The 26,447-nt window shown below is 49.6% G+C and overlaps 1 protein-coding gene and 1 pseudogene across 5 annotated transcripts in view; both read left to right on the forward strand.

Moving 5' to 3' along the window:
- Positions 1 to 26,447, forward strand: part of LOC101719449 (PATJ crumbs cell polarity complex component) — a 174,415-nt gene that overhangs the window by 109,013 nt on the left and 38,955 nt on the right. For all 5 annotated transcript variants that reach the window (XM_087212785.1, XM_021255649.2, XM_087212786.1 and 2 more), the window contains 2 exons: positions 13,098 to 13,189; positions 24,648 to 24,714. In XM_087212785.1, the coding sequence (XP_087068911.1) occupies positions 13,098 to 13,189; positions 24,648 to 24,714 (159 nt within the window). The remainder of the gene's footprint in view (positions 1 to 13,097; positions 13,190 to 24,647; positions 24,715 to 26,447) is intronic.
- Positions 17,984 to 24,714, forward strand: LOC110348456 (large ribosomal subunit protein eL21 pseudogene; annotated as a pseudogene).

The following is a 26,447-nucleotide window of genomic DNA, read 5'->3' on the forward strand; positions in this document are numbered from 1 at the left end:
CTCGACAGGGGAAGAGTTTTCTTTTAGTTATACTGCACTGTCTATTTCAGTGAAATATTTGGGACAAAAATCTATATTCCTGCTAGTGTTGTCTAGAAGGAATGACAACCTTTAATTCTTATTCCTGCAGCCTGGTTACTGCTCTGGCAAGGCTTTATGTGGGTTCTCCTCAGTGAGCCAGATTGTCTTAAATTCCTGGAGAGAAAATGCCATGAAACCAGAGTAAAAGTGGAGAAATTAATTACCGAGGAAAATGTGAAAAAATAACAACTGGGGAGAAGTGTGTGGAAGGGCGTGCACCTACAGGAGGACCGGTTCCCCTGCGTTTGCTCCAGTCCCCGCTGTCCAGCCCCACCGTCCCGGGCCTGCTCACTGCTGTCCTGGTGGCCGACGCAGCCCAGGCAGACAGACGCTGCGGTTCCCAGAGGGTTTCCTGCATCAGCCGCAGCACACAATTTATTTCCGTATTTTGCTTTATTTGCGCAGTGGCCCCCTTGTCTGTGAGGGACACTGTCTGGGGCCTTCATGGCCGCTGGAGGCCACTGAGCACTGAGCTCTGTGTTCACCAGGGGCTTTTCCTTATGTATACATGGGCCGGGGTTTAATATGCAAGTTGGGCACGGTGAGATTAACAGTAATAATAATGACATAGAACAGTTACACAGTGGACTATGTCTCTCCAGGTGTCCTGCTGTAATGTCACACTTTCACTTGAAGGGTCTCCGGTCTCTCTTGCATCCAGATATCCGGCGTCACTGTCAGGTGCAGGATCAGTGCTAGGTACACGAGTTCACGTGGACGGAGCCTGGTCCATCCCATGACAGATGGCTCTCGGTGAATACCTGGCAGGCACAGAGTGGACCCACTGGACAGAGGGCCAGGTCCTGCTACTCAGAATGGCGCCTAGTTTAAACGTACAGGTTGTTTTACTTCTGGAATTTTCCATAAAATCTTTTCACTGTGCCGTTGACCACAGGTAACTGAAACCTTGGACCAGGAAACTGACCGAGGCTCTCTCCCCCACTGCCAACCTGGCGACCCTGGGTGTCAGACCGTGGCCAGCCAGACAGGTGCAGGTTTTGCTGCTGAAGAGGCTGTTCAGACACGTTTCACGTGAGGAAGTGAGAGCAGCGCTGCTCGCTGAGGCAGTTCTCAGAGCTGACGCCCTCTCTCTGCCTCTGCACCGTTCCCAGAACAGACTGAGCCAGTGACACGGAGCATGGCAGACCGAGCATTCCGGCCCAGGCGGCCGGCCTAGGGAGCCTTGGCTGGGATCCTGGCTCAGTCGCTGCCTGGCCTTGAACCTGTACATGGTCACCGAGTTTGAGTCTGGCATCCTCGCCACCACGCACAGGAGCTCTGACTCCCGCCCTGTCAGGCCGATGCTCCGGGAGCCATGCTTAGAAAGCGAGGCAGGCGCTGGCGCCACTGAGCTAAATCCCCGGCCCTTATTCACTTTCTTTTTAAAGAGACATGAGAAGGACTTATGAGTGGGAGATCTAGACACACTCAAGATCGAGTGCAGAACTCAGAGAAATGGGGCCTCTCTTCAGTGTGTTGAAGTCTGTATTTTTCGAAATATATCAAGGTTTAAGATTCAAAAAAATCTTATTTTTCTCCTAATATATAAATTTAGAAAAATCTGAGCTACATTTTTCTATACTCTGCCTTTGGAAAGTGTTTTGATTTCATTAGTTTTGTTTCAGAGAAAACGAACCTCTCGTGCTTCGGCCTTTTACATGAGTGTGGCTGCAGGGAGCAGCGGCTGCACAAGACGCAGGTCCAGGTCCAGCTGAGCCTGATCCCGAGTGCTACGTGCTGCGTCCGCCACCCTTCGTCCTTCAAACCCGCCCTTTGCCCTGGGTCTTCGGAAGTTGCTGCTTCCTGTATTTTTGTCTCCTTTTGAAACATTTTTAAAGGGTCTTTATTGCTTAGGGTGCAGCTGTGTTTCCTGTCCCTCTCCACCCGAGCCTCAGCTCCCTTCCCCTCTCACTTCTCCATCTGCGAGGACAAAGCCAAGGCTTGCAAAGTGAGGGTTGCGGCTGTGTCTAGCTGTGCCCCAAAGCCTGAGTGCCAGGAGGAAGGGCCCTCACCCAGCACTGAGGGCTCGTGGGCGGGGCTGTTCAGCGTGAGGGGAGCTGGAGCCTGTGACTGGGATCAAGGGCCCGAGGTTGCTAAAGCAGTGCCCTGATTGGTCGGCGTGGATCTGGGTGTGGATAATGGAAGCCCCACCCTGGGTGTGGGTGGCACCACCCAAACAGCGGTAGCCTGGAAGGGGTGAAAGGGAGCAGGGCCGCTGCTGCTGTCTTTTCACTGCTGTGCTGCTTTGCTTCCCTCTGCCCTGCCACGGCCTGTTTCTCCTCTGTGAGGCCCTCGGCCATGCCACCCTGCCTTGGAGCCAGCTGGAGATGGACTCAAACCTTTGCAAATTGAGAGCCAAATAAGCCACTCCTCCTCTACCTGTGGTGCTGGGTATTCGGTCTCAACCACGGGAAGAGTGAGGCAGCTGCCGTCTTCTTCCTGGGCTGGTGCCCAGGGCTGGGAAGGGAACATTATCAGGTGGGCCTGGCCTTGCCTGGGCTGTAGACAGTCAGTCAGAGGCGCTGCTGCCTGACTCGGCAGAAGGGCGGAGCTGCCTTTAAACTGACCTGGAAGCCTTTTCAGAATGTAGTTGATAGATAAATTGCACTTGTGCTACTTTCTCGACCTAACGGTGTTCTCCCCCCCGCCCCCCGTGGGAACACCTGTAGATATATATTATCTTTCCACACCTCCTTCTCAATGGGATGGTTTTCCATTTGTTGACATGTGATGATGAATGTAATAAATCTTTTCTTGATACATATGTAGTTCTCTACTTTAAAAAAAAAATTTTGAGACCGGGTCTCACTGTGTAGCCCAGGCTGGCCTCAAACTTGCAGCAATCCTCCTGCCTCAGCCTCCCAAGTGATGGCCTCACAGGCGGGCACTGCCACTCCTGGCTGTATTTTTCCCCATTTCAGGTTTAGCAGGATAGACATTTTGATGCCTTGGTTTTTAATCTTTTTAGGATAAGTACTTAGCTGTAGAATTATTAGACCAAAAATTAACCTATAAAATTATTCATCATTATGAACACAATTTGCTCTTTTTGCTGCATGTGTTTTATTCAATAAAGAATTAATAAAAGAAAAAAGTTAAACTACAAATTTTAATGTCTTGAAATGTGAAGTTTAGAACATATTTGAAAGTAGAGCAGGGAGGAGGAGGCTCTGAGATTCTGTTATCAGCAGTTCAATTAATGTGAATTTCGACTCAGTTCTCTAATAATAATTCATCACCTTCATACTAAATCCTTTTGTTTAAAAAAAACACTGGCGGGGGTATTGTTGAGTATAATAAATTATGACATGATGTTCAATCCTCAGGCAAATCTGTTACTTGAACTAAATTTTAATTTTTGTATAATTAATACTTTCAATCCTAGCTTCTTAATTAACTTTTACTTCCAATTTGGTACATCTTTTGAGTGGATTTAATTGAGCTGCTTTTCAGCAGAAATTTATATTCATGTTCAGTTGAACTGTGGAAAATTAAGGATAGTTGAAAACCTATCTTCTCACGGTATTTTTGAATAATTAATTTTATTGAAACAAGTCTCATTAAAGACCTCTGAAGTGAAAGTTTACGCAGTATTAGGAAAGGATTTACATCCATTTGCTTTGTTGAATCTTCACTGGATTAACCCTACTTCTACTTCTGCTGCAAACTGTAACGTACTGCAATCAGGTTTCCCATTTCTGTGCTTAGGGGATTTAGCTCACGTTGGGTTTTTGCTTTTCCTCCCAGCACAGCAGTAGAAACCAAGCCACGAGGGGCAAGTTCTGCACGGTGAAAGCCCGCAGGGACGCAGAGGGGCACTCTCATTGGGGTTGTTGTCAGAGCTGCTATCATCTGGAAATTCAGAACTTGGAAAAATAAACTAATTTATCCATAAGATACCTGCTGCTACCTTCCAGGACCAGGGGCCATGGGGAGACAGCAGTTACGAGTGACTGCTAAGAGCAGTGGTGGCGAACCTGTGGTGCGTGGGCTGCAGCGGGCACGCGAGCCCAGTGCACGAGCCGTTTTTTCTAAACTCAAGCTCGGTACTCAGGTCCAAGTGCAGTGAGGAGTAAGTGGCTCGGGGCTGCATTTGGGCACTTGTGTCTCAAAGGCTTGCTGCCATCGCTGACGGGCTCTCAGGAGGTCCCCTTGGCAGGAAGCAGAAGAGAAAGCCAGAAACAGCTCAGAAGACAGAATTGAGATCAAGAGCACAGAGTCCCCCTGGGCAGGGCACCCTTGTCCTTTTTCTTCCCTTTTCTCCTTGTGGACACCGGGGCCAAGTTCTGAGTATCTGAGGAGCCTGTAGCTGGCCCGACTGTCACCTGGGTGTGTAAATCGGCATTTAGAACGAGAAGCAGCTCGAAGCTGTGTCTGTGGAGACTCCGCAACTGAGAGACAGAAACTGGCTCAAATACTCACCCTGGTCCCTTGGCGCTGCTACAATGAGTGCCGTGGACGGGTGGCTGAAGCCACAGGTGTGCATTTCCCCCAGAACCGGGTATTGGTCAGCTTGCTTCCTGTGAGGCGCTTCCTGGTTTGCAGACAGCACCCTTCCTGAAGCCATCATCTCGGCGGCAGTGGCGCCAGGCCTTCTGAGGACACTGTCCATGGTGGGCTTCGCAGTCGATCCCACCTCAAAGCCCCACCTTCCCGGGCTGGATGTCAGACATGGAGGGCAGGGCGGCCACGTTCCTGGCCAAAGACGGACCGCTCATTACAGAGCTGTGGGGTCCGAGATCCGGGGACCGAGGAGGGACTGCGTGGGGCCTCGGATGGCGACTCCTTCCTTTCCTGCACATGGCAGGCGTCTCGTGTGCACAGTGAGGGCGCTGAACAGTTCCCTGTGTCTCAGCTCTGCCTCACGCCCAGCTGTGGCCCGAGTGTCACCACAGCTGGGCTCCTGGCCTGGTGGCAGATGTTTGCGGAGACAGGGTCGGGAGCAGAGCCCATGGCTGGGGAGCAGCTTTCAGCTGGGGAAGATCCCTGGCCACGCCTCTGGTCCGGCCTGGCATCCCATCTCCGTAACATGTGGCCTGAGGTCACCTCTCATAGTCGGCCCCGATGGGCGTGGGGTAAAAGTGTAGTTTATTCAGAGTTTGTCCAAACCAGGCCACGCTAGAGGGGACGTTATTAATCCCTGGAAAAGCACATCTGAACGGTACTGTCTGGAAAACGAGGGTCTGTGGTTGTCCCGGGGAGGAGCTATGGTCGCGCTCTGGGCCAAGACTGTCCTGTGGGTGAGTGGGGAGCAGCGCGTCAGGACTCGGGCTGGTCTCACACTGTGGGCTCATAGCGAAGATGAGGGCGTGTCTGAGCTCCTCCTGTCACCCCTTTGGGAAGAGCTGCTCAGTTTCTCTCCTTTCTGGCTCCCTGAAGGTGAGTGGACTCATACTCATGTTTTCCAGTGTCTAGAGACTCTGGTCACTCGTTTTATGACAGGACAAGAGCAGTATTACCCCAAAATAAAACATCCAAATGGTTTTCCTCTGGCTTGGATCACAATGGCTGGAAGTGTGGTCAATCCGTATATATCCATACAGTAAAAACTGTGAAGTCTGCTTATTGTTCAGGGTGCGGCTCATTTGGATGGAGAGAAAAATTCAGTCTCTAGGGCTCCATATTACACTGGGAATTTAAAACCCCAGAGTCAGCTATGGAGCATTTCTTCCGTGGATCCATCTAGGACGAGGCAGCCGCTACCTGGGGCCTTTCCTTCTGGCTCAGCGTTTGTGCAATAGCCACATTTATAAAGATGCCTTTAGAAATCATCTGATTTTATTTTTTAGGGTGACCATACTGTTACCACTGGGTGTGCCCTAGGATTACAGATTTCTTTAAGTGGCTACTAGCTGAGTGTGGTGGTGCACACCTGTAATCCCAGCACTTAGGAGGCTGAGGCAGGAGGATCACCATGAGTTTGAGGCCAGGCTGGGCTATGTAGTGAGTTCAAGGCCAGCCTGGACTACATAGGGAGACCCTGTCTCAAAAAAACAAACAGAAAAAGATAGCTATTTCACTTTGGGCAAAGCCTCAAGAGTGTCAGTTTCATAATCTAGTTCAAGTAAATAATGCCCGGTTGTGCTGAGATTTAAATGAGGCACCGTTCGTGAAGTCATTAGCAGAGTGTCACACAGACTAAGTCCTCAGTAAATGATAGCTACTGTTGATTATAAATAATGCACAGTCTTGGGGAGGTGTGGATGCACTTTTTCCTCTGTGCTATGCTTGGAAGACCTCCCACATCTGTTTGTTTAGGAATGTGCTCTGAGAAAACAGCAGCTTCTCAGTAATAGGATAAGTGGCAGCCTGAATTGTGCGTAAAATGTTTCATAATCTTCCTGATATTTACTGAATTTTTTCTGGAATGTATTTTGCTTAGGGATCAGGAAATATAAAAACTGCTTACATAGTTGAAAGCTACCCATGTTTCATTCCAATAGTGAAATTGTTTTATATTAAGACTCACAAACACTTGCAGATTAAGCAACACATTACTGAATAATCAGTGGGCCACAAAAGAAAGCAGAGAAGAAAAACACCTCCTAGCATCAAGTGACAGTAGAAGCACGGCATGCCGAACCTGTGGGACCCAATGAATACAGGTCTAGAGGGAAGTTCCTAGCTGAGTGCTAACATGGGATGAAAAGCGTGATTCCAGATAAATAACCCGATGACCTCTGCAAGGTCCTAGAAAAGCAAGAGCAATCCAAATCTTAAATTAATAGAAGGGAAGAAATTATGAAGATCAAAATTAATGAAGTTGAGACCAAAACACCAGTACAAAGGATTGATGATTCAGAGTTGGATCTTTGGAAGGATAAACGAAATTGATGAACCCTTAGCCAAACTTACTACAAAGGGAAGACAAGCTCATGCCAGTGCATGAAAATGGAAAATCACAACCAACACCACCGAAGTCTAGAGGATTCTAAGAAACTACTTCAAAAACGTATATCCCAGCACCTCAGATAATGCCAATACTCCTGAAACTCTTCAATGAAATTGAAAAGGAAGGAGCATTGCTGAACTCATTCCTGGAAGCTAGTGTATCCTGATACCAAAAACAAACAAAGACTTACCAACAAAACTACAGGCCATCTCCTTAATAAACAAGATGCAAAAATCTTTAACAAGATACAGGCAGAGTGCAACAAATCATTAAAAAGATCATACACCATGACCAGGTACATTTCATCCCAGGGATGCAAAGATGGTTCAACATATGCAAATGAATAAATGTAATACACAGAAGTGAGAACAAAAATCACACAATCATCTTGATAGATGCAGAAAAACCCTTCTTGTTGCTGGGACAAAAATACCTGACACCCACAAGTTAAAGAAGGAGAGGTTTATTTCAGCTTACAGTTTGTAGAGGTTTCTGTCCATAGTTGGCTGGCTCCGAGGCAGAGTGGAATAGCAGAAGAGAAACAGTCCATGGCAGGGCAGTGGGAAGCAGTGAGCCATTGGAGTGGAAGAAGGAGATATATAGATATACACACCCCCTCCCAGGCCACGGCCCAGGACACACCTCTTCCCAGTAGGCTTCACCTCTCTACATCACACCCAGATGTAAACCCATCAGTGGACTCATCCAGTACTACACCCCCGTGATCCAGTCACCTCCCATGGCCCCACCTAAGAGCACAGGAGGCTTTTTTTCACAGATGGCATGATACTTTCATAGAAGACCCAAAAACTCCATCAGAAGACTCCTAGAGCTATTAAACAAATTCTGCAGTGTGACAGGATACAATAAATATGCAAAAAATCAATAGTGTTCCTGTATACCAACAATGAACTCACAAAAAAGAAATTAGGAAAACAATCCCATTCACAATAGGCTCAAGGCAAATTAAATACTTCAGAATCAATTCAACCAAGGAAGTGAAAGACCACTATAATGAAAACTACAGAATCTTGAGAAAAGATATTCAAGAAAACATCAGAAAATGGAAAAATGACCCCTGTTCCTGGATAGGGAGAACCACTGTTGTCAAAATGGCCATGCTCCCAAAACTGACAGATAGATTTAATGCAATCCCAATCAAAATACCAATAGCATTCTTCATAGAACTAGAAAAAAACATCCCTAAAATGCGTATGGACCAGAAGAGACCCAGAAGAGCAAAAGCAATCCTGGACAACAAGAACAACGCAGGAGGCCTCACAGTCCCAGATTTCAAGGCATACTACAAAGCCATTGCGATAAAAACAGCATGGGACTGGCACAAAACAGATGTGTGGATCAGAGGGATGGAGCTGAGGACACGGAAACAGCCATCTGATTTTTGACAAAGGGGCCAGAAACATGCACTGGAGGAAAGATGGTATTTATAACAAACGGTGCTGGGAAAAGCGGCCATCCACAGGCAGAGCGAGTCTAGACCCATATCTCATACCACGTGCTAAATAAAATCAAAATAGATCGAAGACTTAGGTATAAAGGCAGAAACACTGAATCTGCTGGCAGGTCAAACAGGTAAAACTTTTGAAGACATAGGCTTAGACAGGGACGTTATGAACAGAACCCCAGTTGTACAGGAAATGGTACCAAGAATCAACAAATGGGATCATATTGAATTAAAAAGCAAGCCAGGTGCCCTTTTTACCAAGATGGTGCCGAAGGCGAAGAAGGAAGCTCCTGCCCCTCCCAAAGCTGAAGCCAAAGCAAAAGCTTTGAAAGCCAAGAAAGCAGTGCTGAAAGGCATCCACAGCCACAAAAAGAAGAAAACCCGCAGGGCACCCACCTTCCGCCGCCCCAAGGCACTGCGGCTCCGGTGGCAGCCAAAATACCCTCGGAAAAGCGCCCTCAGGAGAAGCAAGCTTGACCACTATGCCATCATCAAGTCCCCTGACCACAGTCAGCCATGAAGAAGACAGAGGACAACAGCACACGCGTGTTCATTGTGGACGTCAAGGCCAACAAGCACCAGATCAAAGGAGCTGTGAAGAAGCTCTAGGACCCTGATGTGGCCCAGGTCAGTACCCTGATCAGGCCTGACGGAGAGAAGAAGGCCTATGTCCGACTGGCTCCTGATGACGATGCTTTGGATGCTGCCAACAAAATTGGGATCTAAACTGAGTCCAGCTGGCTAATTCTAAATACACATTATTTTCACCATAAAAAAAAATGGGGCAAAGCTACTGTCTGTGGGATTACGACTGAACTCCTCTAAGTCAGAATCCCGCCCAGGCGGAACGATAGGGCAGCGCCGAAGGAGCCTCGGTTGGCCTGGGATAGCCGCTCCCGCGCTCGTCTCCGCCGCGTCGGACCGGTCCGGTGCGCGGAGCCCTTCGTCCCGGGAAACGGGGCGCGGCCGGAAAGGGGGCCGCCCTCGCCCGTTGCGGGACGCGGTCCTGGGGAAACTGGCGCTAAACCATTCAGAGACCACCTGCTTCTGGGTCGGGGTTTCGTACGTAGCAGAGCAGCGCCCTCGCTGGGATCTACTGAACGCCCTCGACACAAGGGTTTGTGGAAGAAAAAAATAAGAAAGGAAAGGGAAAAATAGAGGAAAAGAGAAAAAGAAAAAAAAAAGAAAAAGCAAGCCAGGTGTGGTGGCACAGGCCTGTAAGCCCAGCATTCGGGAGCCCGAGGCAGGAGGATCACCATGAGTTCGAGGCCAGCCTGAGCTACATAGCAAGACCCTGTCTCAAAAAACTGAAATTAATTAATTAATTAATTAAAAAGCTTCTGCACGGAAAGGAAACACCAACAGAGTGAAGAGAAAGTCTCAGTATGGGAAGAAATCCTTGCCAGCTACTCCTAGACAGAGGACAAATATGTAGCATATATAAAGAACCCAAAATTAGACACCCAAAAATAAAAGACCCCATCAAAAAGTGGGCAAAAGAAAGAAGAAACCAGTGGCTTTCTGACCATTAGAGAATTGGAAATCAGAGCAGCACTGAGATTCTGCCTCAGGCCAGGAGGAAGGGCCCTCACCCAGCACTAAAACAACAAATGCTGGCGAGGCTGCAGGAGAAAGGAAACCCTTTGTTACAGCTCCATTGCTTTGAAGACCAGAGCTCAGGTCAAGGAAAACAGACTTGGAGTAGAGAAGGGCAGTTTCTATGCTGGCTGTGACTCGCCTCCCAGGCAGGCCAGACGTGCATGCAGGGGACACGGACATGCGGGGTTACGGGCGTGTGTGCACGTGTGTGTGCACTTGGCGTGTGAGTGCGTGTGCCTGCCTGCACTGGGGCTGACCACCCACCCACCCAGCTGGACGGGCTTTACCCACCTTACCAGGGCAGCAAGAAACTCCCCAGGCAGTGCCATGGGGTCCATGGCAGGTCTCTCCCCTCCCCTCTCTCCTCTGTGGGCAAGGCCAGCACAGGGAAATTCATTCTCCACGATGATTTAAGATCCTTGTTCATAGCTCGTTGTAAATTAAACAGGTTGGAAAATATGGTTAGCAAAGTCAAGATTGTGCTAGAAGTGCAATTTGCGAGCCTGTTTCTGCTGCTAATACATGTTGTATTTCTCCTGTGTTATCAAGTACACTTTTTCTCACTACTCCTAAGTGACTACGTAATTCCTCTAACCTTTTCCCTCATTACTAAGTTAGATAAAATGACGCATGTAGGCAGTTGTGTACTTGTGCATGCTTAGCCTGTGCGTGGCTGTGGGTTCAATCCCCAGCACCACAGTATGTGTGTGTTTGTGTTACACATGTGAAAAAGTAAACCATGAAAGTAGGCAAACATATATATAAAATATAAAGAGGATAGACCCTTTTTTTTTTTTGGCAGTACTAGGGATTGAACCTGGGGCTTTCACACTGAGCTACCTCCCCATCTCTGTATTTTTTATTTATTTTGAGACAGTGTCTCACCAAGTTACCAAATGAGACTCAAACCTTCAATCCTCCTGCCTCAGCCTCCCAAGTGCTGGGATTACAGGTATGTACCACTATGCCCAGCCTGGACACATTTTTTTATAGACTTTTTTCTCTTAAATTCTTTCATTGGTACATTTTAGGTATACAATACATTTACATTTATCATTGGGAATTTATACCTTTACATGACGTATCTCGGTTCTTATTTTTTCCCCTTCCCCTGCCCTCCCTTCACCCCCTCCACCCTTCTCTAATGACAGACTTTCTTTCCATTTTTTCCATTTCTCATCATTTTTCCTTTCCTTTCTTTCCTTTCCCCTACCCCTCCCCCTTCCCCTACTCCTTTGGACCTTTTCTTCCTATTTCACATTATCAATTATTCATTTTAATCCTTATTTACACTTTCAGTTTCTCACACCACAGAAACTACTTGGTATTTACACGTGTCCTATTTATTTCACATAAGAGTATGTCCTCAATGTGCAACCATTTACCTATAAATGTCTCTAGTTTCTTGTTCTTTATGGCTGAGTAGTACTCCATTTTATTTAAAAAATCACATTTTATTTAGGCAGTCTCCAGCTGATGGGCATTTGGGCTGCTTCCAAGCTTTAGCTGTTACAAACTGTGCTGCTGTGAACATGGGTGCACATATATCACTGTGGTATGATTCTTTTAATTCTTTGAGGAAGATCCCCAGCAGTGGAATAGCGGGGTCAAATGGGACTTCCAGTCCTAGTTCTTTGAGATATCTCCATACTGATTTCCACAGTGGTTGCACCAGTCTACAGTTCCACCAGCAGTGGAGCAGGGTTCCTCTTTCCCTACAGCCCCAGAAGCATTTGTTATTGGTTGATTTCTTGATAGCAGCCATTCTTTCTGGGGTGAGATGGAATCTCAGTGTTATTTTCATCTGCATCTCTCAAATGACCGGTGATGTTGAACATTTTTTCATATATTTATTTGCTGCTTTTACTTCTTTGTCTGAGAAATGTCTGTTCATTTCAGATGTTGGGCACATTTTTAAATACATGATGTTAAAGGCTGAAAGCTTAACAGACAAGATGAGTAGTTTTAAACCCATAAATTTTAAAATACGTGGGTATCAGTAGTGCTGCAAGTAATATGTAAAGGTGCCCCCTGTAGTTCTTACAGCAGCCTTGTGAACTCGGTGCCTAATTCCATTTCGAAAGGAGGAAACCGAGCCTGGAGGAATGACACCTGGAGTCGGAGTTCCGTGAGCTTGGTGATCTCGGCCCGAGAAGAGCCAATGGGGTGAGAGGCGGGCGAAGGGCAGCGCATCCATGGGCAGCAGCCTTGGATGTGAACCTGGCTTTGCCTCTAGGTGCGGTGGCCGATGCGCTCCTCCCAGACAGCCAAAGTGGTTCACTCCTGCTGCTCCAGTGTCATGTCCACGCACCTTCTCATCACGACTGGCCATGGCAGAGGTGCGCCTTCGAGTGCAAGGTTTCAGAGCTAGCTGGGCAGGCGGGTCGGGTGCTGACTACGGAAGGCTTCTGTGCCTTCTGTCCGCCACTCAGAGGGTTCGGTGCTGTTCCCTCCACAGAGGATGGCACCAGGCCAGGCAGGGTGATGGTACAGCACGCTGCTCACTGCGTGAAATAGAGTGAAGACAGTGATCGTCGCCGTGGGAAAAACTGGCGGGAAAAAACTTCAGTCTAATGTTTTTAGATCAAAGTTAGTTCAAGCAAATCAAGTTAAAAATCCGGCCACATCTTGGACACAGGCAGGCGGCTCACTGATTGTCAACAAGAATGTTTCTGTTCAACAAATCTAAAATTTGACTTCAAGCAAGAATATAATCCTCACCTCCTCTAGAGTAACAGAGTTTGTCCTGTGTGAGAACCTTGCCTGGGTACAGCATGTGTCCCCCCGGCATCCCAGGCACGGTGAATACGGTGGCTTGGTCTGTCCCTACGTTTTTGAGCAATCTGGGAAAGCTGTCGGAAATGAAGGCTTTATCATGAGCTCAACTACTGTTCTCTTAAAACCACAAGTGAGTCCCACATGTGCACGCTTAAAAATGAATAGACTTCCCGCTTAATCCCAAGAGTCCACGTATATGCCTGTACACATGTACCAGCTTACACATTTACACATGAATATGCAGACTGGAGTTTCACAAGTGCATTTCTTTTTCCCTAACAGATAAACAATCAGATCCTGTATGGAAGGAGCCACCAAAATGCGTCTGCCATCATCAGGACAGCCCCATCCAGAGTGAGGCTGGTTTTCATCAGGTGAGACTCGCAGTCATCTGACGTCCCTGGTGCCCTCTGGAGATCTTGTTATTGGTGCAGAATGATTTCAGTTTGGGTTGGTCTAACACAATCATTGTCTGCTCTAAAAATACGCTTTCCTTTTCTGATGGCCACTTGAAGACAAACATGGACGGTTTTGATTATGGGTTTCTGGGTGTGTTTTGTGCTTCACATGGTGGCTGAGGTTGGCATTTACATCTCAGTCATCAGCACTCTCCCTTGCTGATGTCCATACAGAAATATAACAAAGCGATTGCATTTCCCCCACCACCATCCTTGGGACACTGGCTGACCGTTACCATCTTCCTCAAAGAATCGGCAGGAAAACAGCCAGGAGAGTTAGAGGAGCCCCCCTGAGGGTGCCGGAGAGGCTTCGGGAGGAGGGCAGCTCTGTGGCCCCCCAGGTCCCTCCTGCAGCCGAGCCCGGGCGGCAGTGAGCCCTGGCTGGAAATCCATGCGCCTTGCACAGTGGCAGGCGCTGGGTTAGTTCTCTACTGACTGAAATGATGGGCAAACCTGAATTGTTAGGGGGCGGAAGAGCCCTATGTGTTAGTGTCGTTGGGTTTCTTTTCCCTCCAGACCTCAGTTATCGTCTGTAGAATGCGGCGAATGAAGTGCCTGTCCCGTTTGTCGTGATTTTTAAAATGTTAATGACCGGCACAATGCTTAGCACGAGCAAGAGCGGGAGGACCCTTGGCTGCTGCTTCTGCCCTTCCTCACTCGGCATCCTCAGCGAGACCTGGCCAGTGCGGGCCAGTGTGGCTGGACTTCTCCTCCCTTCGCTGTCCCTGCCTCGCCTGTGGTTGTCACTTCTCTCCCGGAGCACTTCTACCTCAGTTCCCTTTCTTTCTACCTTGTGGCTCTTTCTGTCTTTCTAGATTTTAACTCTCATTTCCAAAGGAGAAAACTTTCCTCCTTTGCGTATGTCTAGTGTTTTAAGCCTGTCCCTAAGCCAAGATGCAGAATCAGTACACGGGAATCAGTAGCATCCTTTACACAAGGAAGGGACCCACTGGAAAGAAATCAGGAAAACAGCTCCACTCACCGTAGCTGCAAACCAAGAGTAAATGCCAGGAATCAACCTAACCAGGGAGGCAAAAGGCCATTGTGATGGAAACTAAAATCCTGCAGGAGACTGGAGAGGACAGAAAGGAAGTGAGAATCACCCTGTTGCTGGATGGGGAGAATTAGTACCGGTAAAATGGCTGTATCGCCAAAGCTGATCTATAGATCGAATGCAATTCCTATAAAATCCTGTCTTAGTTACTTTCTTGTGGCTGGGACAGAATACCTGACATCCAGAGTTAAAGGAGGAGAGGTTTATTTGGCTCACAGTTCGTAGCGGTTTCAGTTCATAGTCGGCTGGCTCCAGGGCAGGGTGGATGGCAGACAGGTGTCCAGAGGAGAAACAGTCCCTGGTGGGGAAGAGGAAGCAGAGCAGCAGAGTAGCAAGAAGCAAGTCCAAGCGACTGTAGCAACTTCTTTTTGCTCCTTTTATACTCTATCCAGGCTGCCAGGTTTAGGGTGGTGCCAAACCAATCAGTGGACTGGTTTAGTGACCACACACCCTTAATCCCAGCATCACACACTCCAGATCCACTGCCTGAAAAGCCCCACCTACGACCACATGAGGCTTTAGGGGACATCTGGACACAGCCATAACAATACCAACACTATTCTTCACTGAGCTAGAAAAAGCCACCCTAAAATTTGTATGGGATCAGAAGAGACCCAGAAGAGTCAAAACAATCCTGAGCAACAAGAACAAAGCAAGAGGCCTCACAGTCCTGGGTTTCAAGTGTTACTGCAAAGCTTCAGTGACAAAACAGCAAGGTGCTGACACAAAACAAGACATGTGGGTCAGTGGAGCAGAAGAGAAGGAAGAGAACAGCCCCCAGGCACTGCCAGCCACCTGACCCTGGACAAAGGGGCTGTTACACCAATGTCCAGAGGCCCCAAAGCCTCACGCAACCATAGGTGGGCTTTGCAGAGGTGCTGGATCTAGAGTGTGGGGCTGGGATCGATTCATGGTGCAGTGCTAGGATTGAGGATGCCAGGATTAAGGGTGTGAGTGCTCTGGATAAAATAAGAGGGGCAGAAAGAGCTGAGGCTGCCCCTCATTGCTTTGCTGACTTCTGCCCACCATGAACTGCTTCTCCTCAGCCATGCCACCCTGCCCTGGAGCCAGCCGACTATAGGCTGAACCTTCCACCCTGTGAGCTGAATAAACCTTTACCCTTTAACCCTGAGTGCTGGGCATTTAGTCTCAGCAATGAGAACAGCAACTAAGATGGGCCAGAAACGTGTTGGAGGAGAGACAGCCTGTACCAAATGTGCTGGGCAAACTGCTCACCCACATGCAAAAGAAGGAACCAGATCTGACTCTCATCTTGTGCTAAGTCAAGTCCAAATACATTAAAGTCTTAGATATGACAGCAGCAAGACTGAAACCTCTGGAAGATAACACAAGAAATAATACTAAGAATCAACAAATGGGATTCATCAAGTTAAAAAGCTTCTGCACGGCAAAGAAAACAGCAGCATGGGAGACAACCTACAGAAAGGGAAAAGCTTTGTCAGCCCGTCTTGGGTTAGAGGGCCGATAAGTAGAATAGATTGACTCCCATCAGAAAATTGACTCCCGTCAAACAAGAGACCAGTCAGACAGTGAGCAAGTGAACTGAGCAGTCACATTTCAAAAGGAGAAGTTTCAGTAGGCAATAGGTACAGAAGAAGTACTCAGCATCTGCTGCCACTAGGGAAATGGAAATCAAAATACTCAGCTACAGTCATGTTCCGGTCACAACAGCTGTGGTCAGGAGCACAAAAGCAGCAAATGCTGGCGAAGATGGGGCCGGCTGCTGTGTTGGTGGTGGGATGTCAGCCTGTCTGATTACTGTGGAAATCCATATGGAGAGTCCTGAGAAATCCCTACGACCCGCCACACCCCCCAGGTGAGTTTCTGAGGACCAGTGCCCCGCACTGCAGGGATCCGTGCACACCGTGTTCATAGCGGCACAGCTCATGGCGGCCATGCTCTGCCCGGAGACAGATGGACTGCGAAACTGCGGCGTACATGCACGACGGGGTGCCATTCCCCGTACAGATGGAGCCGTGAGAGAGTGATGCTCCGCGGAGCCAGACACGGAAAGTTATCTATCTCACGTTTCCACTGTATGAGACACCTGAAACATAAATATACAGAGCTCCCCAAAGGACGGGTGGTAGGCAGAGACAAGGCAGGCCTGTGGGGGCGGGAGAGGGTTAGCAGGATGTAAGGATGTAACTGCGCTCTATCGCAGACATCAGCTAATGAAACAATTGAAGTTTGACATGAGCCAGTCCATGTGGCCCCTCCCCGGGCTCCCAGCTGGGCTCCAGCCTCCTTTTTGCTCCTTGCCCTTTGTCACTGGGCTCGCGCTGGGGTCAGAGGGTGACAGTGAGCAGCATGAGGAAAGCGGCCTCAGAGCCCAGTGTTGCGACCCTGGGGGCACCGGCCTGCTGAGGGGCTGGGTGTCCTCGGACCCTGGGCTGGAGAGAGCTGTGGGTGACCCTGGCCCGCCTGCCTCCCCGGTGGGTGTCTGAGGAGAAGCTGGCCAGCTCAGGAGCCGCCTTACCCACTCACCTGGCCTCAGGTGTCCGGTAACAGCAGCAAGAAATGACTCCAACTGCGCTCGGCAGAGTGCTCAGCTGGCACACGGGGTGGCACTGCTGCCCCCGCCAGAGTCCTTATGGACACTGCTGTTCCCTCTTACCATCCCTGCGGGGTGGGGGGACCCCGACACCAGATCTGGGCCTTCTCATGATAAAGAGAACAAAAGGAACCTGGCATGAGGTCCACAGGAAATCCCAAGTAGCACCTTCTCCTTCCATAAGGAAAAATTTTTAGTGTTTGTTTGTTTCTTTTTTTTTTTTTTCTTTTGTACCAGAGATTGAACTTGGGTCCTTGTGCTTGCCAGGCAGGCGGCGGAACCACTGAGCTAAATCCCCAGCCCCTCTTTCTTTCTTTTTTGAATCAAAGTCTTGCTGTGTAGCCCAGGCTGGCCTCAAACTCAGCGATCCTCCTGCTTCAGCCTCCTGAGTGCTGGGATTACAGGCATGCACCACCACGCCTGGCTAGGAAAGTTTAAAAGATTTGAGAGTGTACAGAAGCCAGAAGAGAATGCTGAGTGGAATTGCATTAATTGCGGTGGCGCCCACCAGTCCAATGCCTTCTTATCTCAGATGTTCAGAAGAGAGCAGAATCGAGAGCAGTTTGTCCACTAGACGACTGGTGTGTGCAAGGTGGACAGTGCTGCTGGGCACGCGCTCACTGAGCGAGCGGGAAACCCATGTACGCTCAGAACATTCCGCCGCCTTCCAAACCGCCTCGGTCGGTCCGGGCCGCTGCTTAACAAAGCCTGGGGCCTGATGAGTGGCGTGCAGCCACGCTGTGTCTCCCGTCCCAGAGGCACGGACCCCTTCCGGTCCCCAGCTGGTGTCTTCCTGGTGGTGTTCTGGGCAGAGGGGCTCCCGGGCCTGCTCTGGGCGGCACTGGCCCCGTTGGATTTATTTTTACACATGATGTAAAGGCAGCATCCGGTTTCATTGTTCTACATGTGAATAGTTTTCCAGCACTGTTTCCCCACTGAATGGCCTTGCTGTCCCTGTTGAGACCATTTGCTCACTGCTTCAGAGGTGAATTTCTGGCTCTGTGTCCAGTGTCCACCAGCTACTGGGTCTGTCTTCAGGCCAGCACCGTGTTTCGGTGACTGCTGTGGCTTCCTGGTAAGTTTTGGAGCTAGGAAGGGCGAGAAACCAACTTAGTTCTTCTTTTCTGTATTGTCTTGGCTCTTTGGGGTCTCTTGCAATTCTCTGTGAATAGTTTTGGAATGGAACACACTTTCATCTTTGTAAAAAAAAAAATAGAAATGCTCCTTGGCAATAGATCTTGTGTCCTACAAACGTATATCATATCAAATACCTTCATTTATTTCTCTCATTCAGAACTGTTGGGGCCTCATTGAGCTTCCTGGAAACATAAGTGTGTTGTCCGTATAGCCCACTAATTTTGCTTTCCGCCACAATTGTAGAGTTCTTTTACAGTTTATTTAGGAGTAACTGCCCCATATTTATCCTAGGAAGTTAGTCAAGGGTTGTTGGACTAATGCTTCAAATAACATGTTAGTGAAATCTCTTACTGCAGCTTGAATTATGGTTAGAATTTTCATTGAGATATGTAATTTTGTCAAATCTGGTATGGGACCTGCAAGGGCCTCTGAGGACAGAGTGTCCATAGAAGGACAGAAGGACGTTGCCAGGACAGCAGTGGAAGGACAGTGATCCCTGTTAGAGAAGTGGGATGGCTCGTGCTACCGAAGCTGTGGGGTAGGCTGACGCAAGGCAGAACCTAAGGTAAGTACTTACAGAGCACCGGCCGCATGGCAGACACTATGTAAGGACAGGCACTTGAGCAGTTCTCCAAGAGCTTAGAAGACGAGCCAGTAAGTAACGTGTGTCAAGCACAACCCGCACCGGTCCAGGGTGTGCTGACGGCACGGTGTTCACAGTCAGAGGGCAGTGAGCAGAGAAAGCAGAACAAGAAAGCGGTGTTAGGGACTCCTGTCCCTTGAGGTCCAGGCAGCTCAGAAAGCACATGAATTAGGAAGGGGCTGCGGGACTCGAAGGGAGAACAGAGCCTTCAGAGGAAGCCAGGCAAGTTGGTGACTTTCTCAGTCGATGGCTGAATGAATTGACAGAGCTGAGGACCCAGCACCCAGAACTTTAAGTACTTCAGACTCAACGTCACAAAACCAGAAAACACTACATTTTAACTTATTGTTATTGTGCTTTGACATTTGCCTTACCTGACCACAATTCTAGAAGATGTCACTCAGATTGTATAGGCTGAGGAACCAAGATTGAAGGCAGGTGTGGTGGCGCATGCCTGTAACCTCAGCTACTGGGAAGGCTGAAGCAGGAGGACTGCCAAGTTTAAGGTCCGCCTGGGCAACTTAGCAAGACCCTGTCTCAAATTTTAAAAATAAAAATACGAAGTGCCGGGGCTGTAGCTTGGTTATAAAGCACCTCTGGGAAAGAAAAAAGAAAAAACAAAAGAAACCAAGATTGGTAAAAGTTGTTCAGTATTTCAGTGATAAAAATTACACTGATCAAAAGTGATCAGAGGGCCGGGGATTTAAAGTGATCAGTGACATAGTTTGAATCTTCGTCGGGATTTCTTTCTAGGGTAGTGTAATTGTCTTACTACACATAAGCGTGCATGTCTATTATAATTGGGGTGTAATTCGCACTCGGGGCAGTGCTCGTGTGTGTTGAGCTCTGGACGCGGCGCTCACCATGGGACCTCTGTGAATATGAAACAGAAGACCCACCCCCCGGAAGCCAGCGGGGCCACTTACGGCTTCTCCCCTCCCGGCCGGCCAGGCACTCCTGAGTCCTGACCTCTGGTCTTGGTCCTCTGGGCTTGGACTTCATGTCAGTGGAAGCCAGCAGTACTTTCCCCTTTGCGTCTGTTGCCCTCATTACGAATGATGTCTTGAGATCTGTCCACATTGTTTTTGTCAAGTTTGCTCCGCGGGTGACTGAGAAATGTTGCATTCTGTGCAGACAGACGGCTGCCGACCCGTTCGTTCTCCCACTGGCAGCGGGTTGCTCCCAGCTTTCAGCCGTGGTGAATGCAGTATAGACAGGGCTTCAGACCCTTAGAGAATGGACTTCCTGTGGCGCGTTTGACTTGGGCAGACTCAGTTAAGCTTCAGTCAAAACAGCCCCAAATCAGTGGCTTAAAACAGCAAAGGTTGCTTCTCCTCCTCCTCCCCCGCCCAGACGCAGGGGGTCCCTCTCCGCACTCACACAGACCTCAGGCAGGAAAGGAAACGCAGCTAATGCCATAAGGCCAACGCAGGAGGGAAGACAGACAAAGCAAGGGTTTAGGACCAGCCCTGGGAGTGTGGGGGAGGCGGAGGAATCGCATCCCAGCGCGTCCTTCACTGCTAGCTTTTCACAGCCTTTGCGTCAATACATGGGGTGCGTGGTGTAGATATGACACCTGCACTCAATTACGAGACGCAGGATTGCCCGCGGAGGAGCGCGCGTGTCTGTCCCTTAGGGAGTGTGTGGAGCAGCTTGGGGAGTACGCTGCGGCCCGGCAGAGCCTTCCCCGAGGCGGGTCTGGGAACGCTGACGTGAGCCTCCCAGGCAGGTATCTGTGGCTCTCGGGCGGCTGTTAAAAGCGAAAATGCTTGTGTAATAGTTAAGGTGTAGGTTTTAAAATCAGACTGTGGTTTTGAAGCTCAGCTGTGCTGTTTATTAGCTCTGTGACTTTGGCCAGGTTACTTAACCTCTGCATAAAATGAACAGAAAAAGAAGAAAATAATTATAACTACCACGGATTATACATGCAGCTGTGCAGATTATACAGTGCACGCTCTCACAGCTGTTCCTGGTGACCGTGGTTTCCAGGCCAAAGGCTGGGGCTGTGTGTTGATTTGTCTCCTCTTGCTGTGTACTGAATCACCACACATTCACTGGCTTCACTCTGCACCATGTGAGACTCCAGTTCTGGGCGTCAGACGTCTGCCCCTGCATGGCAGCTTTTCCGCTGGGGCCTCTCCTGCAGGAGTCTGAGTGCTTGCCGGGTTCTGGAGAGACTCACCGGCAGGCCTCTGTCCACCGAGGCCTCAGGAGCCCATGCGGGTGGGTGCTCCCTGTGGGACTCTGCCTGCTGCCTCTCAGGTGGCCACTGCTTCCAGCCCAGGAGCCCCCAGATCCTTGCAGGCACCCCCCTCCCCTGAAGCCAGTAATGGTGCTTCTCATCCCAGGCTTCGTCCCTGACCTCTAGCTTATCCACAAAGAACTGACACCAGTTTAGAATTTGTGTTCGTCAGTCTGCTGAGGAGTCAGGAGGGGCAATAGTGACTTCCTGAAAGCCTGTCTCGAAATAAAACTTTAAAAGGGCCGTGAGTGTAGCTTGGTACAGAGGCCCTAGGTTCGGTCCCAGTGCCTGGTAAAGGGGGTTCCCCGGGGGGAGCTGGAGAGGGAGAGGAGCCTTTCCAGGCCTCACCCCAGGACGCCTCTGCCCAGGCCCTGCCTCCCCAGCACAGCAGCTGTGAGCTCCTTAGTGGGTGAACCCGCTGCCGGCCCAGCACCCTGGGGTCCCCTCACTTCTGAAAGCCCCCCAGCACAGAGTCAGGGCCACTTACAGATCTGAACCGTTACTCTCTCCAACGGCTCTCAAGGATGAGCATCAAGACACTGACCACCGACTGCAGTTCTCCACCGTGGTCTGTATGGGGCCCTGGTGCCTAAGAAACCTAGGGTAATGTTATGAAAAGGCAAGATTAATCATAAAGCAAACACATCTCACCCCGTAAGAGAAGTGCCGGTCACAAGGTCAGGGCCTGGCCTCTGCCGCGGCTCCCGCCCTGCCCCGTGGTCACTGCTGGTCCAGCGCTGCACGGCTTGCTGCCTTGGTGTGTGAACAGTCACCTCTGAGAGGGTTGTAAAGGCGTATGAGCCGTAGCTTCTCACAGCAGCTTTCTTCTCTCCATTAGGACTGACTGCAGGCTTTCTATTGTGTGAGGTTTAAGAGACTGTGAAGGGTCTTCACCAGACATGCTAATTTGGGGAATCATTCGATTATAAAGGGACAACTTGGCTGGTTTGAGCTCCCTTGGCCCAGTTGATCATGATCCTCAGTAAGAATCTGTCAGTGCTGGGGGCCTGTGAAAGGCATCTGCCCGCCTCCTGCCACTGTCCCTGCGCTGTGAGTCTGGCCTGGGGCAGGAGGGGACTCGACTGCCCCTCGAGATGACGGCTGGCCTGTGTGAGAGCTGCTGGGAAGAGACCTGCCTCAGCCCTCACTGGACAGGACGGAGCCTACTCGAGCATGGGAAATGCTGTCAGAAAACAGACGTGTTCTCCCTGCTCTGCGGCACTGCATGGCGCTAGAGATTTTCCCATTTGTTTCGGTTTGGTTCAGATACTAGATGCTCCAAGGGCACAAGGGGAGAAGTGGCACCTGGGCCTCATTCTGCGGAGGATATAACTGGGTCAGAATTCCTACAGTTCATCCGCCTCCCGGGAGCAGTCTGGGCACTGGGAAGTGACTCCCCGACCCCACAGCTATGAGCGGTTGCTCCCAGTGAACAGCATGACAGACTGCTCCCGGCCTGGGAGGAGGTGAAGCCCCTGGGCGTCTCGGCCATGGTAACTCTGCAGGGTGCAGGGGTGCAGGAGGCTTGAGTGGGGAGCTGGGGCTGGCGCCCTCGTTAGCTCAGCACGGGATGGAGAGCGGAGCGACTGAGATGCACTTCAGGGGCAGAATCAGAGGCCTTCTTCGGACCGGAGGTTTCAGGAACAGCTCTGAGCCTTTCGGCCGGAACTGCCATCTTCCGGTAATTTGCCAAAATGACAAAGGGAAAGAGGAGGGGAACCCAGTATATGCTCTCTAGGCCTTTTAGAAAACATAGGGTTGTTCCTTTGGCCACATACATGCGAAACTACAGAAAGGGTGACATTGTAGACATCAAGGGAATGGGCACTGTTCAGAAAGGAATGCCACACAAATGTTACCATGGCAAAACTGGAAGAGTCTACAGTGTTACCCAGCATGCTGCTGGCATTGTTGTAAACAAGCAGGTTAAAGGCAAGATACTTGCCAAGAGGATTAATGTGCATATTGAGCATATTAAACACTCAAAGAGTCGAGACAGCTTCCTGAAACGGGTCAAGGAAAATGATCAGAAAAAGAAGGAAGCCAAAGAGAAAGGTACCTGGGTCCAACTGAGCTCCAGCCTCCCCCACCCAGAGAAGCGCACTTTGTGAGAACCAATGGGAAGGGGCCTGAGTTGTTGGAAGCTGTTCCCTATGAATTCATGGCATTAGCTGGGGATGTCGCTCTGCCACACAGCACCTAATTAGCAGCTGAATGCCCTAAGTCCTACTTCAAAATAAAAAATCATCTTGTGTTGTAAGGATGGTTTTCTTAATTGAACAGGTGTGTGGTGCCTTTACCTCGGAGAAACAAATATTTGGAGCAGATTCTCATTATACCCAGTTAATTGTGTCAGGTCTTTACTCTTCAGTGTTTTTCTTGCGGAAAGATGTGAGGTACTGGGGCTGGGGATTTAGCTCAGTGGATTCTCCACCTGCTGTGCAGGCACAAGGACTTGAGTTCGATCCCCGGTACCAAATAAAAAAAAAAAAAAGATATGAGGTATTGTGCAGATGTATACCCAAATGGCCAAATATGTATGAAATATTTATATTGGCTTGAAGATCCTCTAAATCACCTTGGGGACAAGATGTATCAAAATAAATGGAAGTCAGTATACGGCATTTCAGTTAAATAGTTTAAAGCACCTTTAAAGAAAAAGAACAGCTGAGTTGCTGGCTGAACACAGGCAGGCGTTGCTGGGTCCACTAGGGTGGGGAGCAGTGGCTACAGGAGCTGAGGGCAAGAAAAACCTCGGTATTTTTCCCTTTTTTGAGGTGCTTGTAAGACACCAGCGGAGACGGGACGTGGGAGTTAGATGTGCGGACCCCACAGCCAGAGGCCGGGTTACCATGCGTAAGAAGGGCGGGGACTCAGCCAGTCTGTGAATTCGGGGGCTGGCTCCCCAGAGGAGGACCGGGCCTGAGCGTAATCGCCGGGCCTTGCAGGGACCACGGGCGGAGGAGTCGACCTCCACTCAGTGAGAGATAAGAGCGGAAGTGGGGGACCCTGAACACTGGCCCAGGCAGACGGGAGCGCCTCTGTCCGCCCTGAGCACGGGGAGCGGGAGCTGCGAAGCGGTCATTTTGTTTGGGGCGTGTGCGTGCGTGCGTTACTTGTAGTGTTGGGGATCACACGCGAGCCAAGCCCTCCAACCCTGAACCTGAGCTGTGTCCCCTGCCCTCAGATCTTCATGTTATCAGCAGGAAGCACCTTGGTGGGCTTTCGTGGTTTGTCCTGTGAAAGAAGCTGGGCCTGGGCCTGCCCTGGGTGCCATCGCCGGGTGAGGAGGTCCCGCCTGCACCTGCCCTGGCACGATGCGGCCAGCTGAGTCCGCGGCTCCTCCACTCCCTCACGGCCTGGCCTCACACCCTCTGCCGCGTGCAGCAGACAGCGGACCCAGCCAGCGAGGAGGCCGGACCTTCCCCATCCCCAGAGCCACACGCTCCGGAAGGGAACAGGCATGCAGGTTACATGCGGGCAGGTGGAGAGTGCAGGAGTGGACACCGCTCCCCTCCTGCCGTGGCCCTGTCCTCCCCTGTCCTGGGATGCACCCGAGTGGCCCCCGAGCAGGCCTCTGTGCTTCCAGCAGCTCTGCACCCTTGTTTATTAATCCAGCGCTGCTGTGTGTGTGTTTTCACCGGAGCGCTCGGGCACACAGCACCCCGGGCCGAGAGCCTGGCGTCTCCTCGTACTGACCCTGCGTGTTTTCCCGTCTCACAGAAACGAAGATGCCGTCCATCAGATGGCCGTGCCACCGCTGGCGCCCAGCTCTCTGTCTCCCGTCGAGGTAAGCATGCTCGGAGTCAGTGTCCTCCACGGGTAGGTCCTGGTCATCCCCGCGGGGCTGACGTTTTGATCTCCAGTGTTCCATATTCCAAACACATCGTGTTTCCCACCCGGCAGACTTCCCTGACTAAGCCAGAAGGTATTTGAGGTATTAGTGTGGAGTAATGTAAACCGGTGTTAAACAAACCTGTCAGGACCTGACCCCGGGGCTCACCTTCTTCAGCATTGCTTATGTTTCCTCGGATGTATACTTTCATCTTTATTTCAGAAGTTACTAGAAAATTATTCACTTTGTGATTGAATTATATCCCTTTTGTGGTTTCAGAGTATTTTCATACCTGTGGCTCATAGCATCTTTAAATACTTACTTTCTTCTGTTTATGGAGAAACTCCTAGAACAACAAGATTGCTGTAGCATTGATTTGCTTCTAAGCTTGTAGACAGGAGAGGGACAGAGACAGAGGCAGAGAGAGGGAGAGACAGAGCAACAGAGACAGAGAGAGGGAGAGAGACAGAGAGGGGCAGACATTGCTGCCCAGGGTGACCACCTCGTATCTGAGGTGCTGGGGCCCAGACCTGTTTCAGGTTTTGGAGTATTTGCATGCATGTGATGCGGGATCTTTTGGACGGGACCCAGTGCCGGCGTGAAATCTCCCTGTCCGTGTCACGTGGGGTCCAGGTGGGGCTTTGCTTTTGAGCCCACTGTGTTTGCTCAAAAAGTTCTGGATCTTGGAGCACGGTGGAGTTGGGTTAGGGGAGACCAACCTGAATAACCACCGTGTCTCCTGAGCTGAGAAGTGTTCATTCCCTTCACATACTTTATTTCTTGAATTGTTTTTTTATTCCAAAAAGAAATGCATACTTACTGTTTTTAATTAAATAATATGGAAGTATTAGAAGACAGGTTAATTTATTTGCTACTAGCAAGTGCTTTTTGATTAGTACCTTTCCACGCATTTCCTTTGCTTCTGCAAACTTACATGTGTACAACGTCGTGCACATCGTGAGGCTGTGGCTGCACAGTATGTGCTCATCCTCGTCGCTCACCCAAAGCATCCAGAACACAACGTGTGAGCTGTGTGTCAGACACAGCCTGGATGCTGAGAACCGCCGTGAATACACAGAGAAGGCTGCCGGCTGAGTCCAGCTTGGAGTCTAGTGAGGAAAGAAAGGGGAATTAAGAAATAAAACAAAACAAAACAAAAAGTACTTGCCATGGCAGGGAACTCCTATAATTCCAGCCCTCGGGAGGCTGAGGCAGGAGGCCAGCCTGGGCTGCACAATGAGTTCAAGGCCAGCCTGCATGACAGAACGAGACCTGTCTCTAACTAAATAGATAAAGAAAGAAGGAAAGAAAGAAAGAAAGAAAGAAAGAAAGAAAGAAAGAAAGAAGAAAGAAAGAAAGAAAGAAAGAAAGAAAGAAAGAAAGAAAGAAAGAAAGAAAGAAAAAGAAAGAAAGAAAGAAAGAAAGGCTGGCTTTTGGGAATAGTGCTATGCTGCACACAGGCGTCTAGATATCACTGCAACACCCTGATTTCATTCCTGTGGGTTCTTATCCATCAATATAAGGACTGGACCACATGGCGGTTGTATTGTTAATTCTCTGAGTATCTTCTGTACTGGTTTCCATAATAGCTGTTCTAAATTTCATTCCTATTGGACCAAATCTTCCTTTCAAGGTTAAAATTAAGAAATTAAGGCTTTATATTTACCTTCACAACCACTAATCGGCCT

This window comes from Heterocephalus glaber, unplaced genomic scaffold, assembly GCF_053883595.1.
Source record: "Heterocephalus glaber isolate CG9 unplaced genomic scaffold, H.glaber_assembly_v1.0 deba00001442, whole genome shotgun sequence".
Taxonomy (NCBI): domain Eukaryota; kingdom Metazoa; phylum Chordata; class Mammalia; order Rodentia; family Bathyergidae; genus Heterocephalus; species Heterocephalus glaber.